Below are 14,467 nucleotides of genomic sequence, written 5' to 3'. Positions count from 1 at the left end.
GTAACAGTTCCACTTAGGCTAATTGTTTCCTAATTTTCCAGACTACAAACACTTTATCAGTTCATAGTTCATTGTCACGACTCTCACGAGGCTGCAGTCAGTGCATGCAGTGAGTGTCGTGCACTGTGCACACTGCAGGAGTTAAGACAGGCCCACATGCAGGCAAGTTTTCATTGCTCGTCTGATAGAAGTGCCAGCTATTTGCAATGCATATAACCTCGTAACTTTATGATAGTAGGCGATAGTAGGCTATAGTCGGCGTGAAGTTTTGTCTTTTTCCCTGCTGGGGAGGATAGTGCAGGCTACTACTAATACTATCAGTCTATCAGCCTCCCGGTGAGTGACTGGTGAGTGAGATATGGGAGAGGACGCGCGTTCCAGCTCGTGCCACACATGCTGTGCAGCAACAATAATATTTGGAGAGCTACAAGTGGTTGTGGTTTGCAGCACGAACCGGGAGGCATGACCAATGGGCTCTCTCTATAGCACCTCCTCCGATGTCTAATGACAATGTTCATCGATGTTTATACCATGACTTTAAAGCTCAAGCCTTGAATAGAAGTTGTGTGTCAGAGTGGAGGCTGTGGAGCAACATGATGGGTAACAACAACGAACCAGGAACGCAATAATTCCCCCAGTCCTTTGAGGGGCTCACTATCGGTCCGCACCAGTGCGCACAGCTGTCCAGTGCAGTGCATGTGGCGTGGACGCACGGCAGATGACATATTGAATGGGACTTTTCGTTTAACTCGGAGAGCAAAGATGGCTGTATTTATTAGAGCTTTGGTTATTGTTGTGGACTTGCTTATTATGTGCGTGAATCTGAACTATTGCATGGAGGTAGATTTCTGTACACCTGTTCGATTGGATCGCCAACAGTTAGAAAACCACCACTCTTCTTGGCCAGCGGAGAGGATAAACGAAAAACGGATTGTTTTCAGAGTCAATGCTTTCAGACAGGAATTCTACCTCAACCTCAATCCGGATTCTAATTTTCTTGGTGCAAGTGTTGCGCCTCCCGAGAGCGACTCGTCAGCAGCAGCATCAAATAGTTCTGCAGCCACAGAGCTGAGGCGCTGCTTCTACTCCGGTGATGTGAACGCGGACCCGGATTCCTTCGCCGCGCTCAGCATCTGCAAGGGTCTCCACGGGGCGTTCTCCTACAATGGCATGGAATATTTCATCAACGGGGTCAGGAAGAAAGGGGACACGTCGACGTCGTCGGCCGATGCCGGTTTCGGGGCAACTTTTGACCGACATGTCATTCGTCGCCGTGGTGGACGCGCGCACTCCAGTGGGAATAACACCAGCAGGTGTGGAGTCGCGGCGCACAGTCTCGACCTCAACAGCACGTCCCTGGAGAAATACAAATACATGCGAGAATACATGGAGAGGGACGGCCTCGCGGAAACAATCCTAAACACGCTGGGGAGGTCAAAAAGGTTCGCCTCTATCCCCAGGTTCGTGGAGGTGCTTGTGGTGGCGGACGAATCGATGGTGAAATTCCACGGAGATGACTTAAAGCATTACCTTCTAACCCTTATGTCCGTAGCCGCGAGGCTTTACAAGCACCCCAGCATCCTCAACTCAATAAACATAGTGGTGGTGGGCTTTATGGTGATAAATGATGCCGACAAGGGTCCCAAGGTCTCCAGTAACGCAGCCCTGTCTCTGCGCAATTTCTGCTCATGGCAGAAGAAGTTGAATAAATACAATGACAAGCACCCTGAGTACTGGGACACGGCCATACTGTTCACTAAGCAGGTAAGATCAGGAGGCAATAATGAACCAATATAGGCTACAACTGAACCAGGCACATGTCTCACCTCTGAGGAAAAGCACAGGCTGCAGCATGTTTACCTCATGTGCTTGCAACAGTGCAAATAACTAACATCTGCAGAATAACATCTGCACACTGTCAGACTCCTCTATTTGGTGGGTGGGTTGGCGCTGTTGGGACTGTGTCAGTGAGTCACTGGAAAAGCCATGCTATTTCCATTAAAGACATCACCACCACTGACTAATGACAAGGGAATACATTAGGGCACTATAAACAAAGTATAGAGTAGGGACATTAGCCTATATGTACTCTAAAATATAACTTGGCTGGCTGACAGTGATGGAAAGGAAGCATCCGTTTCTGTGTGAAGTGATGTGGTCATTTGTGCTACAATACAAGACTTTTTGGCCTTTGTGGCTTTGTCTTAGATTAGTCTGGCCTCACATAATGTATGAGCAAGTCAGGCCTATAACCACTGTCTTGTTCAGCCTGTTACCCCAGCAGTCTCAGCGGCAACACCTACTTCAATAGATTAATCACAAATAGACCCAGTTAGTGAGGCTACATAGCAAAACAAATCCTCTGTGGTAGATTTACTCTGAGGTTGTAAAAATGGACCCTGTAATTGTGGTTGTGGCACAGAGTTTTGACTAGTTATGGAACTGTGTGTCAAACCACTAGCCCACCCTTCTGTAACTTGCCAAGCCATGTCAGTTTAGCATCAGTACAGTTAAGCCACCAAGTAGATCAGTGGTTTTCAACCAATGGTCCGGGGACCACCAGTGGTCCTTGAGGGGGTTCCAGGTGGTCCCCAGTAAAATGATGGAGAGTTGGTAAAAAAATTGACCCTTATTATATCTTTAACTCTTGAGAGCATACATTTAAACCAAACTAGGGAGTGTGCGTTCAACGTTTCACACAGATTGGTGCAGTTATAGGTATGTCAAAATCTGCCTCATGGTGGCGCTATAACAGGCCGTTCTGGAAAATGTGGGGCAGAGGTTCATCAGGTTCGTCTTGGCATCCAGGGAGTGTGTGTGCAAAGTTTGGCATCGACCAGGTAAACAGTGCCGGAGATGCTCTGGTAACTGACGGACAGTCGGACACACACACACACACACACACACACACACACACACACACACACACAGAGACACAGAGACACACGGACGGAGACATCAATCTATCACCAACAGCATACATGATGGAATTGTGGACAAAGTCTTATCCAACGATGACAAAATTCTTTAGTTTTGTGTCTGAGAGGCTAAATGTCATCAAATGGTGGTCCGTGGCTCAAATACAGAAAAAAAAGAATGGGCCTCGATATGAAAAGGGTTGAAAACCACTGAAGTAAATGAATTTTGCCTCCGTGCTGCTAGACTCTCCAGGCTGCCTCTGCCTCTAACTTACAGAGACTACTCAATATAGTGTCTACCAAGCAGCTTGTACAGGCTGCCCTAATCTATATCTCTACAGTATATCTATCCACAGTAGTTTTAGACACAAACTGTCTCAGACCTTTTACACCTGATTCCTAGGCTGTTACTGACTACTGTAGGTCCAATTTGGCTTAGACAAAGCATTTAACGCACAGTTCCCTCTTTCCGTACATAGTAGGCTACAGCAACATGCAAATACTGTACTTACTTCAAGGTCAAGCAAGCTAGGTTTCATTCAATTCCCTGGACAGGCGTTCTCATTTATTTATAGCAAGGATGAGGATCTGTTGGAAAATACAAGGCATGGGCTGTTGTCCTCGTAGGGTGCAACACATGCTGTTCCACTGGAAAATCTCTTGTAATAGGTTATAAAGAGTCTGTTTCGTGGAACACATCGCTGTCAGGGCTTTATTTCTGCCTTACTAGAGGCTCTTTGTGAATTAAGGTCAACAGGTTTGCTGTCAGTTCTCTGCTCACATTTCCTTGGTTAGTCACCACACAGAGCAAGTGAGCAAGCGAGCAGTGAGCACTTCTCACCACTACAACATAGAAATGTGAAAATCAGAAAAAGGTGTTAGAATCAGTGTTATAATGCACCGTATCTTAAATTCCCAGTTTGTATTGTAGCAAGAGGATGACATATTCATCTAGTTTATCCTGTTAGCCAGCAGCAATTCTTGTAAATATTAATTTGTTCCCGAGGGAAACTACAAGTCAGAACTTAATCTGCAGATTTTAATAAGCAGACAATGTGCTGTGATATAATAACTGGCAAGGACATTTATTAGGGGAAAACATTGGTCCAGACAGCAGGTTAAACAGCAGCCAACTCTGCTGGTCAATTAAATGAGGAGGAAGATATGAGTTTGTGGAGGAGAGCCGACAGAGATATGGAGGCAGTGTTTGTTGAGAACTCATCAAGTCTGTCAGCTTGAAGAAGAGAGATTGTATTGGAGCACCACAGATCACTTGGTCTGTACTATCCACCCTGGGGTTTGGGTCTCGCAGGTGCTGGGTGTTTCTAGTCAGAGTTTACACACATGAATCAAAAGGATTTAGTCCATGTATAGTCCAAAACATACAGTACATACAGTAGGTATGGCCTACTGTACTTGACAAAGCATTGTCTCTGTAATTATATTGTATATAAATTTCAAGTCTGTGAATTTACCTGGAACACCTTCAGTGTTGAGTCTTTTGAACTATACTGTGGACAGAAAATATTTCAATCTATTAAAAATTAAAATGCATTTCAAAGGTGAAAGTATTTTCTATCGGCAGTTTCTTCAGTGTATTTTGAACGAAGGCAAGGAGAGAACATAAGTCAGCCAAGAGTCTAGTGGGGCTTTGTTAGAGCAGTTTATGGATTATGTTATGGTCCATTCATTCTGCAGCCATTAGCTAGGTCTCTCAGGCACACATTTGGCTAAGCATAGGCTACAACTTGGCAAGAAAAGGGCATCATGAGTGATTTTCTTCCCCTGTTAATCAGCCAATGGATTTTCCCCATTAGCCTTGTTTTTCATTCAAGGCTTTCCGCAATCATCACTGTTGTGTGTTTGTCACCAGGATCTCTGTGGCGCTACCACTTGCGACACCTTGGGAATGGCAGACGTAGGAACCATGTGTGACCCTAAGAGAAGCTGCTCCGTCATCGAGGACGATGGCTTGCCCTCAGCTTTCACCACCGCACACGAACTAGGTGAGGCAGGGCTCGTGCCACTGGTCACATTTTAAGAAAGTGTATGTTTGAGTGACCGATATTGGTTTAGCACGTGATCGCCACACAGGTGGACGGTATACGCGTTCATGCTAATGCATTCTTTGCACTGATCTGGAGCCCGCAGCTGTGTCAGTGTGCCTGGCACCACTCGAGTACTGTACCTAATCTCAGACTGAAATGCCAAGAATGCTGTGACTGCGTGTACGTGACAAAAGGACGCACACATAAACTGTGTCGAGCCCCCGTGGCTCTGTGACACTCATGCATGTGATTAGGTTACATTGATTAGATTACCTACTTTCGAGCCCGAGTTATACTTGGTTGTGCATTGTCCGCGCATAGAAGATCTACAAGTGTATCCCAGTGCAAGCTTGTAGATCTGCTATTTTCGGGGCGAAACACCAGCACACAACTATAAGTATAAATTAGGTGTCAGCTGTCAGATGTGCCTGGAAGTGGGAAGGAGTTTGTAGTCGAGCGCTGCATGCTAAATCCCCCTTATCTCCTGTTTCTTAGAAAGTAAATGTTTTCAATTAAACTGCATTTCTGTTCAGCATATAGGCTGAGGCATCTTTGGTTAAGAGAGTTATTAATGACTCAACAAGTGACAGTTGCTATCAAATCATTTCAGTCATCGGTGGTTGGACAGACTGAGGAGAGAGAAGGGAGGGGGGTGTAATGCCTGGCTGAGAACAGATGTAGGAGTGTTACCAGATGTGTTCAGGCCCTATGAGAGGCATCGGTTTACAGTGCCCACTTACATGAAGTAATTATACAATTTCCCTTCGAAAATGATCCTGTCTCTGAGCGTCTAACCACTCAAAATTAGTTTGTATAGTCATCCTTTATGTTTTTTCCCCCTTTGTTACTTTTGTGTGGTACGCCAAATACATAATATACTATACATGTAAGGAATGGAATGGCTTCCTTGGGAACACAATTCCCCTGGTAGACATGTTTTTAGTACATGGAAGTATGCCATGCTTTATATTCCCATGCATAACCACATTCTTCCCCACCCTGACGTCAGCCTCAAATCACTAGGAGGAAGCTTAGTTGACGGCATGTTGTACTTTTGTATTGAGAAGGTAATGATGTGCAGTCAGAGGTTTCACTCTGCATTAACTTTCTCATAAATCTGCTCTCGTTACCTTGGTGATTGTGTTGTGATTGCCACTCAACTGAGTAATTGCTTTGTAGTTGAAATGCAGACAGACCGTTCATGCTTTAGACTAAAGTAACCAATACATCTCTGGCTTGAATGATCCACGAATTTAGTGCAAGCGTCTGATGAGATTCTCTGTCTTTGCCCCATCTCCTTAAAGGACAATCAGCAGAATCCACTTACCATCAGGACAAACAGAGACTATCAAATGAGAGGCTTATGATGAGAAAGAAAACAATTAATCCGACAACTGAATCTATTTCTAATTTAAATCCACCTGAAAAATGAATTCGCCTGAGAACTGATTCATATGCAATGATGAAAAAAAAGTACAACAAAACAACAACTCCCCTTATTCCTGATTGTTTGGATTCTGTGAGATGTTTTCCTGTTAGTTTTACCATGACATCTTTTATTTAGGGCAGTTAAGGGCACCTATCATACCGAACCATATCAAGTGTACAGTAGGGCTGTAGCACATGACTAAATCTCTCTTCATCCTTCAGGTCACGTCTTCAACATGCCCCATGACAATGTGAAGGCGTGCGAGGAGGTGTTTGGAAAGCTACGGGACAACCACATGATGTCTCCTACCCTCATTCAAATCGACAGGAACAGACCGTGGTCTGTGTGCAGTGCAGCCATTATCACAGAGTTCCTGGACAGAGGCCATGGTTAGTAAGATGGGTGGAACATGGGTGGGATTAGGTGGGATGATTGGGATCAGATGATGAGATGAGATGAGACGGGATGGGAGGAAATGGGACGGGATCAATCGAGACGGGATACATCTTTTTGATATACTTTTTTAAACATGTCTCAAGACATTAGCATGGTCCCTTTTCAGCTCAAGTGTCCTATAAAGTAACGTTGAGACTTGAGATTCAGATTGTCACGAATGTAAAGTGCATTATAAATAAAAATCCATTATTATCTATTAAAGCATTTCTAACATTTTTATGCCAAGTAATAAACCAGGCCTTAAAAGTACATTTTAGCATTATGTTCGTCCAAGTGTGTTATATCAGTGTTGTTGGCTTTCTCCCTATAGGGGATTGTCTGTTGGACCAGCCTCAGAACCAGCTGTCCCTCCCAGACACCTTGCCCGGCTCCACCTACAGCCTGCACCGCCAGTGTGAGCTGGCCTTCGGCACAGGCTCCAAGCCCTGCCCTTACATGCACCCCTGCTCCAAGCTGTGGTGCACGGGGAAGAACCGCGGGCAGCTGGTGTGCCAGACCCGGCACTTTCCTTGGGCGGATGGCACCAGTTGTGGCAACGGCAAGCTCTGTTACCGAGGGGACTGCACTGACAAGAACAACACCACGCAAATGAAGGTATGTTTGCTATGAGTGGTATGACTGGCATTAGGGCAACAGGGTTGCAGTGCTGTTTAGATTAATCTGAATTAACAGAGCAATGGACCCATGAACGACCCATAAACGGCAATGGACTCATGTAGTGTGAGTTCTGAGTTGTCAGCCTTGGTCAGACCATATTGTCATGGTTACTGATACCAGCACACATACTATGATGATAACTTGATAAATACTAGAGTGAAGCAAAGGTGAAATCATAATAGAGTTTGGACAAACTAAAAAACAAAAACAGATCTGTAAGGCATTATTGTGAAAGTACTACTACTAACAGCTACGTTTCTTTTCTTCACCAGGTCGATGGCCGATGGGGGAAGTGGGGTGCGTTTGGTGACTGTTCCAGGACATGTGATGGAGGTGTTCAGTTGGCCAAGAGGCAGTGTGACAACCCCGTCCCTGAACATGGTGGGAAGTACTGTTACGGACTGCGCATCAAGTATCGTTCCTGCAATCTCAACCCCTGTCCTGAAACAGGTCAGCTCACTTTTGCCTTAACCTTGCTGTCGACTAAATAATGGGTGGGGGGGGGGGGGGGGGCAGCTGCACTTAAAATAATAACCTTTTAGTCTGAAGTTCACAAAAACGTTACTTCAAAGCTGCACTTAAAATAATAACCTTTTAGTCTGAAGTTCACAAAAACGTGACTTCAACTGTTTTTGAGGACTTTTGTCTACTTTTGTCTGAAGGTTACATTCAAACTTAGCCTCACTAGCAGCAAAACAAATGCTGTGACAGAACTACAGGTAGATACCGTCCTAAAGTCGGCTCTTCGGTACAGTGCTGTTTCGGCACTACAGCGCCAAAACAGCGGTAAAATAGGAGTATGAATCGGCGTGTGGTGAAGCTGCTGACCTAGCTTGCTTATCGTTCTCAGGTAAGAGTTTCCGCGAGGAGCAGTGTGAGGCGTTCAATGGATTCAACCTCAACACCAACAGACTCAGCTCAACCGTGGCCTGGGTACCAAAGTACTCCGGAATCTCGCCCAAGGACAAATGCAAGCTCATCTGCCGTGCCAACGGGACGGGATACTTCTACGTCCTGTCTCCGAAGGTATGTCATGTTCATAATGTAGGCGTAGTGAAATGAAAAATATGTTTTTCACACTTTTAGACCACATCCGTCTAAAAGCTCATCTGCTCATCATATGAGCATACCTAACAATGGATGCCCCAAAAATTGGTACATTTTCATTTTTGTCTATTTTTATATCAAAATTCCATAAAAATCGAATTTTAATTACTTCCTGAAAACGAAAACGTACTGCGTGATGACGTGTCGAGGCCCACATCGATAAAAGCCAATAAAAATGAAGCTCACCCGTTTGATTCCCCATATCTGCGTGTCCGTCCAACACTGTCCAACACAGCTGCTACTGATTACAGAAATCCTCCGTTTTCATTCCCATTCAAGTAGGAATGGGAATTAACACCCAGACAGTTACCTGGGAAAACAATCAGAGAAAAATGGATAAAAAAAAAAGTCTGTTCTGCTGGATGCAGATGGCAAGCTGACTTTTCAATTCTTTTTTATTTCCCGTTTACTCGATCGCCTAGCAACCAAGGATCATTCAGACGGTAGCGACGAGTATGATGTAACTTAATCAATAGAAATAAAAAAGGGGGGTACTGTGCATTTGCACAATTTGTAAATGTGGCGATCACGTAAATCAGACAATAATTATTCGCATAATCCCCGAAGAGATGGCAGAGCTGTCAAAGTTTGATGGATAAGGTTTAAAGTGGCTTGTGGTTAAAGGGTGAATAAATTACAAAACCAAAACAAACCATGACATGTTTAACTCCCCACGAACAACATGTTTAACAGTGTTTCTCCTCAAAACAAAACACACTGTATTTGGCCTGTATCCATGCAAAGTGGAGAGAGACAGAGCTGAGCTGCTCCACCGACAGGGAGAGGCGTCATAAGAGTGATCAGTGTTTCCACAGTTTGCAACTAGGTCTATGAAAACAAGCCCAAAAGAAGCAACTATACAGGCCACATGTGTCAGGGTGCGTTCAGAGGACCCAAAAGCAGTACGACCAAAAGGCACGATTCACAGTTCAGGATGTTTATTAAACTATAACTTAAACTTCCCATAAAATAGGGCAGGCGAAATAAGGACACAGTTTACACGCTGACATGAAATGACGATCTGACAAGGGACTGAACAAACTGGGGTATATAAATAGACAAAGACTAACTAGACACAGGTGATCTCAAAATACAATCAAACACAGGATAGGCTAACAGGACTAAGAGGGCACAGGTGAAAACACTGACACATCACAAGGTAGGTGAGACACGGTAGGGAACAGTAACTAGGCAGACAGGAAACACTAGGGACCATACTACAAAATAAGATATACAGTACACAAAACCAACAGAGTAACAGAAAACCAAACAGAACAGGAAGACAAGGCAAAAAGTCAGAAGGACTGCAGTATTAGTAAACAAGTACAAAGTAACATCATCTTCTTTTCTTGACTTAAGCAAATACAGAACAACAACCACATAACCATTAAGGTCAAGCCAAATATTAGTCCAGTGGTTTGGACCTAAGTCAATGCTCAAATTCAAAGGCAGAGGAGCGGGGCGTGACAGCATGAGCATCGGATATTTGAACAGGGGGTCACAAAATACTTTTAGATCGGGTGCTACAAATACATATCAATTTGTGGGTCCAAATAAGCAACTACACTTGAAACAAGCCCCCAAAAAACCCGCAACCAGCAATGACGAATATTTACAGGCGACTTTACAGACAAATAAGCCCCAAAGTCACTTCTAATCAGCAGACATGGCAAGTTAACACTGGCTGTATGAGTGGTGTGAAGACAAAAGGGAACATGCAGGACAGTGTCACCTCACAGCTGTGGATTGTCAGCGAGTATTTATGCAACCGCCAATGAAACAAGCTTGTTACCTCAGTATTATCCAGACCCTCCACCTAGAATAGATACAGTAGTGTACACTCTGGTAGCGCTAGCTCTACTCTTAAGCAAAATGCATGCACCATGCACGCACGCACACAATGAGGCTTTGAATGTAACACATGCTATGCTGCCTATATACACACTAGGGCTTTCACTTCTAGTGATTTTTACTAGTTGACTAGTTGCCTAGTTTACTAGTCGACCTACCTATTATGCAAAATCATTTTTGTTGTACATTTAAAACTGTGTACAACTTTACTTTGGTGACTATAACTATAATCTAGCTGATCTTGAGGCCTACAAAAACAAAAACAATTAGACAACTACCGGTAGTTAAATGAATGAATCAATAAATCAATCAATTGTCTCCAGGTGGTGGATGGAACACCCTGCTCTCCAGACACTTCGGCTGTGTGCGTTCAGGGGCGCTGCATCAAGGCCGGCTGTGACGCCAAGCTCAACTCAAACAAGAAGTTTGACAAGTGTGGTGTGTGTGGAGGGGACAACCAGGGCTGCAAGAAAGTCTCAGGAATGTTCACCAAACCCATGTAAGTTAAAGAAATAAGGTTGCACTTTACAGAGTATTTTATAATGGCTGACAGCCGATGCGTAGGTAGGCACGAGGCGCTAGCCAATTAAGTGTCTCGGACCCTCGTTGTTTTATCCTCTTGAGACAAGTGCAAGTGTACAGAAATGTCAGCTTCATTAGTAGGTTCCTTTAACAACAAATAAATAACTAAAAACAATGGTAAATATTAATTAGTTATATTTAGTATATTAGTTCACCTCCTTCCAGCCTGGTGCATTTATGAATCTTGTGATTGGCCATTTTTATCTGCAAGGTTTAAAACATTTTATCGTTTTATCTACTCACCCCTCAAAGCACAAAATCAAAGTGTCTCATCCCCTGCTTAAGCTCTGGCATTAAAAACCCTTCTATACAGCTAATAGCACAGCATGTACGTACATTCACATTTAATCTCCGCCCGTCTCTAGACACGGCTACAACTTTGTGGTGATGCTGCCCATGGGAGCCTCCAACGTCGACGTGCGACAGCGAGGCTACCGGGGGTTGGTGAGCGACGAGAACTACCTGGCCGTGAAGAACCGCCACGGCAAGTACCTTCTGAACGGCAACTACGTGGTGTCGGCGGTGGAGAGGGACCTGCTGGTGAAGGGCAGCCTGCTGCGCTACAGCGGCACCACCACGGCCACAGAGACGCTGCAGGCCACCCGGCCTCTCCAGGAGACCATCACCGTGGAGGTGCTGTCCGTGGGGAAGATGACGCCGCCCCGGGTGCGCTACTCCTTCTACGTCTCCAAGGAGAGCAAGGAGGAGAAGATGCAGCGGAAGGAGGAGAGGAGCCACGTGGCTCAGAACAGCGTCCTCCTGGCGGACGGCGGGAAGGCGTTGCTGAAGGACCGGCCGGTGGACAAGAGGGCCTCCAGCCAGTGGGTGAGTGGGGGCTGGGACAGGTGCACGGTGACGTGCGGCAACGGACTGCAGAAGAGGCTGGTGCAGTGCCAGAGCGCGGAAGGCCGTCCGGTGGCGGACTGCGAAAACACCTCCAGACCCGCGGCCATAAGGGTGTGTGGGGACCCCTGTCCGATGTGGGACATAGGACCATGGTCTCAGTGCTCAAAGACCTGTGGTAGGGGGTTCAAACGACGACCTGTGCGATGCGTTACGCAGAACAGCCTCAGTCTGCCCAGAGAGCACTGCTCTGGACAGAGGAAACCTCAGGAACTGGACCTCTGCAGCCTGAGGCCGTGTTAGAGACGGTGCTGACTGGACAACTTGTGATTTAATTCAGTAAAAGTGATTTGGCAAAAAGGAAAAGAACAGACATTGTCCAAATCATCACGTTAATGGTGTCGTGGTGTCTGTGACAATGCTGAGAACTGAATGCTCAACAGTCCAACTTGTCTCTGCAGAACTCTCAATGGCCTGTGGAGACAAACTAATGGAGATGGACCTCAGCAAGTGCCCGGCACTGGTTTGAAGAGGCAGAACATTATGTTTACATAAGACAAAGGAAAGGAAAGGGTTTTCTTGTACAGTAAAATTGTCAGGTTAGTCTACCTCCAGTGGGATACATGACGTGATGCCTATACACAATCACAGCAGCAGCCTTTCTACCTTGGTGTTAACGCACATTTTATTTCTAGATTGTGTTGAGATTGAGTTCAGCTGGATTACATTTACAGTGGGCATTGAAACACATTCCTTGCAGAACACACATTGGTGTCTAAGGGAATATAGGCAAGAGAGAGAAGAAATTGTGTGAACATTTTAGACAGTCACACTCAGACACATGCGAATGCACACGTACATGCACATCTGCGCACGCACACACACACACGCACACGCGCACACACACACACACACACACACCACATAAATGCACGATTGACATTGAATGCAAACATTATTTCCTTTTATTGAGCCATTCCAAGTTTAAATTCCGTTCAGAGTAATCTAAACAAATTTAAATAATTAGATATAACTAGATAAGGTAGTGAACATCAAGGCATTCAGTCATATCAAACATTACTCTGCTTTGAACTCAATCACAGATATTAGCTGTGCATTGGCAGTCTGTAATTTCAGCCAGGAACAACTCAAAATGTGAAGCACGGTACTGTAGCTGCAAAATGCACTAGTTTTATTTAATTCCATCTTCTTCTTTTTTCAGTGATACTGGCTGTTGTCACACTACCTTGCAATTAATTTGCAGTGGTGGAAGAAGTATTGAATTTCTTTTACTTAAGTAAAAGTATCAATATTGCAATATAGAAATACTACAAGTAAAAGTTCTGAATTCAACATGTATTGGTATCAAAATGTACTTAAAGTACCAAAAGTAAAAGTACTTATTATGCAGAATGTCCCATATTTCAAGTTTTCAATTGTGTAAAAGTCTTTTGAATATAGCAAGATCACAATGTGTCGAATTGTGAGCTTGTAGATCGTCTATTTTCAAATGGCCAAAATGTATACATGTATGAAGTCCAAATCTACAAAGTAACTAGTACCTAAAGTTGTCAAATAAATGTAGTGGAGTAAAAGTACAATATTTGAATCCGAGGGCGAGATGTAGGGGAGTAGATGTAAAAGTATTGGAAATACCACTGTTCATTTGAATACCAAATCAAATTCATGATTATTCAATAATCACTTACAATGTCTTTAAAAACATTAAAATACGCTCTTTAGTCTTTCACAGTGAATAGTAGTACCGTGAGTTTTTAGTTCCACATAAAAAATAAATGTCATATAAACATATCCTACACACTTGAAAGCATCTGCCCTCATTGTCAAACCAATGATCAATTGTATCAAAGAATCTCTGGGTGCTTGCTTTTGACCAAAACAATATGCATTTAAATGACCACTAGAGCCATATTGTATGTAGTTGCAGCAAATGCTGCATATGATGTAAAGTAAACTGTAAAGTTATCCGTCACTTTGTAACTCTCTATGTACACTTGTGTCAAAGCTCAGCTGTTTTCTCCTATTTTGCCAAAGAGAAAGCCTTTGTGTTGTAAGAGACACTGTAAAGTCACTAGTTAACCTGACAGACGCATGGCTATAGTTCATATCCGTACAGGCATTCACATTTTGAAATATTAAAAACGTATTCTGGACACTCCTGCAAATGGGAGAAATGGATGTTGATTGGCCAAAATATATCTGTAAAAGGGTATTTCGAATATATTTGCAAATACATTATTTGGGCCTTTTTCTTTTTAAATATATGAAACGTGAAATAAATATTTTTTGGTGTACGTTAACTAACCCGGTGGACAGTTATGCCTGTAACTGCCTTAAAAACACCTGTATCCTAGTGTCCCTATTCTGGGGCAAATAATAAATAATATAGCAGATTGACAATATATTTTGATTTGGTGTTGTTGAGGGAAAAAAGGAGAAGACCTTGTATAGAGCCTTGGGGGACCTCAGTTAACTAAGTACGATATAAGTGTTTATGTTGGTTATGTTCCACATGCAGTATACTGCATTGTGCTGTACTGTGTGTTCCGCAATAA

The 14,467-nt window shown here is 43.9% G+C and overlaps 1 protein-coding gene across 1 annotated transcript; it reads left to right on the top strand.

Moving 5' to 3' along the window:
* The first annotated feature begins 339 nt into the window (after window positions 1-339).
* LOC308321405 (A disintegrin and metalloproteinase with thrombospondin motifs 15-like) lies at window positions 340-13,689 on the top strand. Its single transcript, XM_080772269.1, has 8 exons — window positions 340-1,764; window positions 4,792-4,924; window positions 6,617-6,784; window positions 7,162-7,445; window positions 7,781-7,958; window positions 8,359-8,534; window positions 10,790-10,965; window positions 11,414-13,689. Exons 1-8 carry the CDS (start codon window positions 697-699, stop codon window positions 12,192-12,194), a joined length of 2,964 nt encoding a protein of 987 aa, XP_080628395.1. The 5' UTR covers window positions 340-696; the 3' UTR covers window positions 12,195-13,689.
* Window positions 13,690-14,467: the final 778 nt, after the last annotated feature.

The sequence above is a fragment of the Protomyctophum bolini genome (genome assembly GCF_963924005.1).
Source record: "Protomyctophum bolini genome assembly, chromosome: 9".
NCBI classification, from domain to species: domain Eukaryota; kingdom Metazoa; phylum Chordata; class Actinopteri; order Myctophiformes; family Myctophidae; genus Protomyctophum; species Protomyctophum bolini.
Note: the sequence above shows the minus strand (reverse complement) of the source record. Positions and strands in the feature narration are given on the sequence as shown.

Bases quoted from the DNA above. Each gene is read 5' to 3' on its own strand.
- LOC308321405 (XM_080772269.1), top strand. From the start codon at position 697: ATGTGGCGTGGACGCACGGCAGATGACATATTGAATGGGACTTTTCGT. The intron at 4,925-6,616 runs GTGAGGCAGGGC...TTCATCCTTCAG, and splicing joins CACCACCGCACACGAACTAG to GTCACGTCTTCAACATGCCC. The intron at 10,966-11,413 runs GTAAGTTAAAGA...GCCCGTCTCTAG, and splicing joins GGAATGTTCACCAAACCCAT to ACACGGCTACAACTTTGTGG.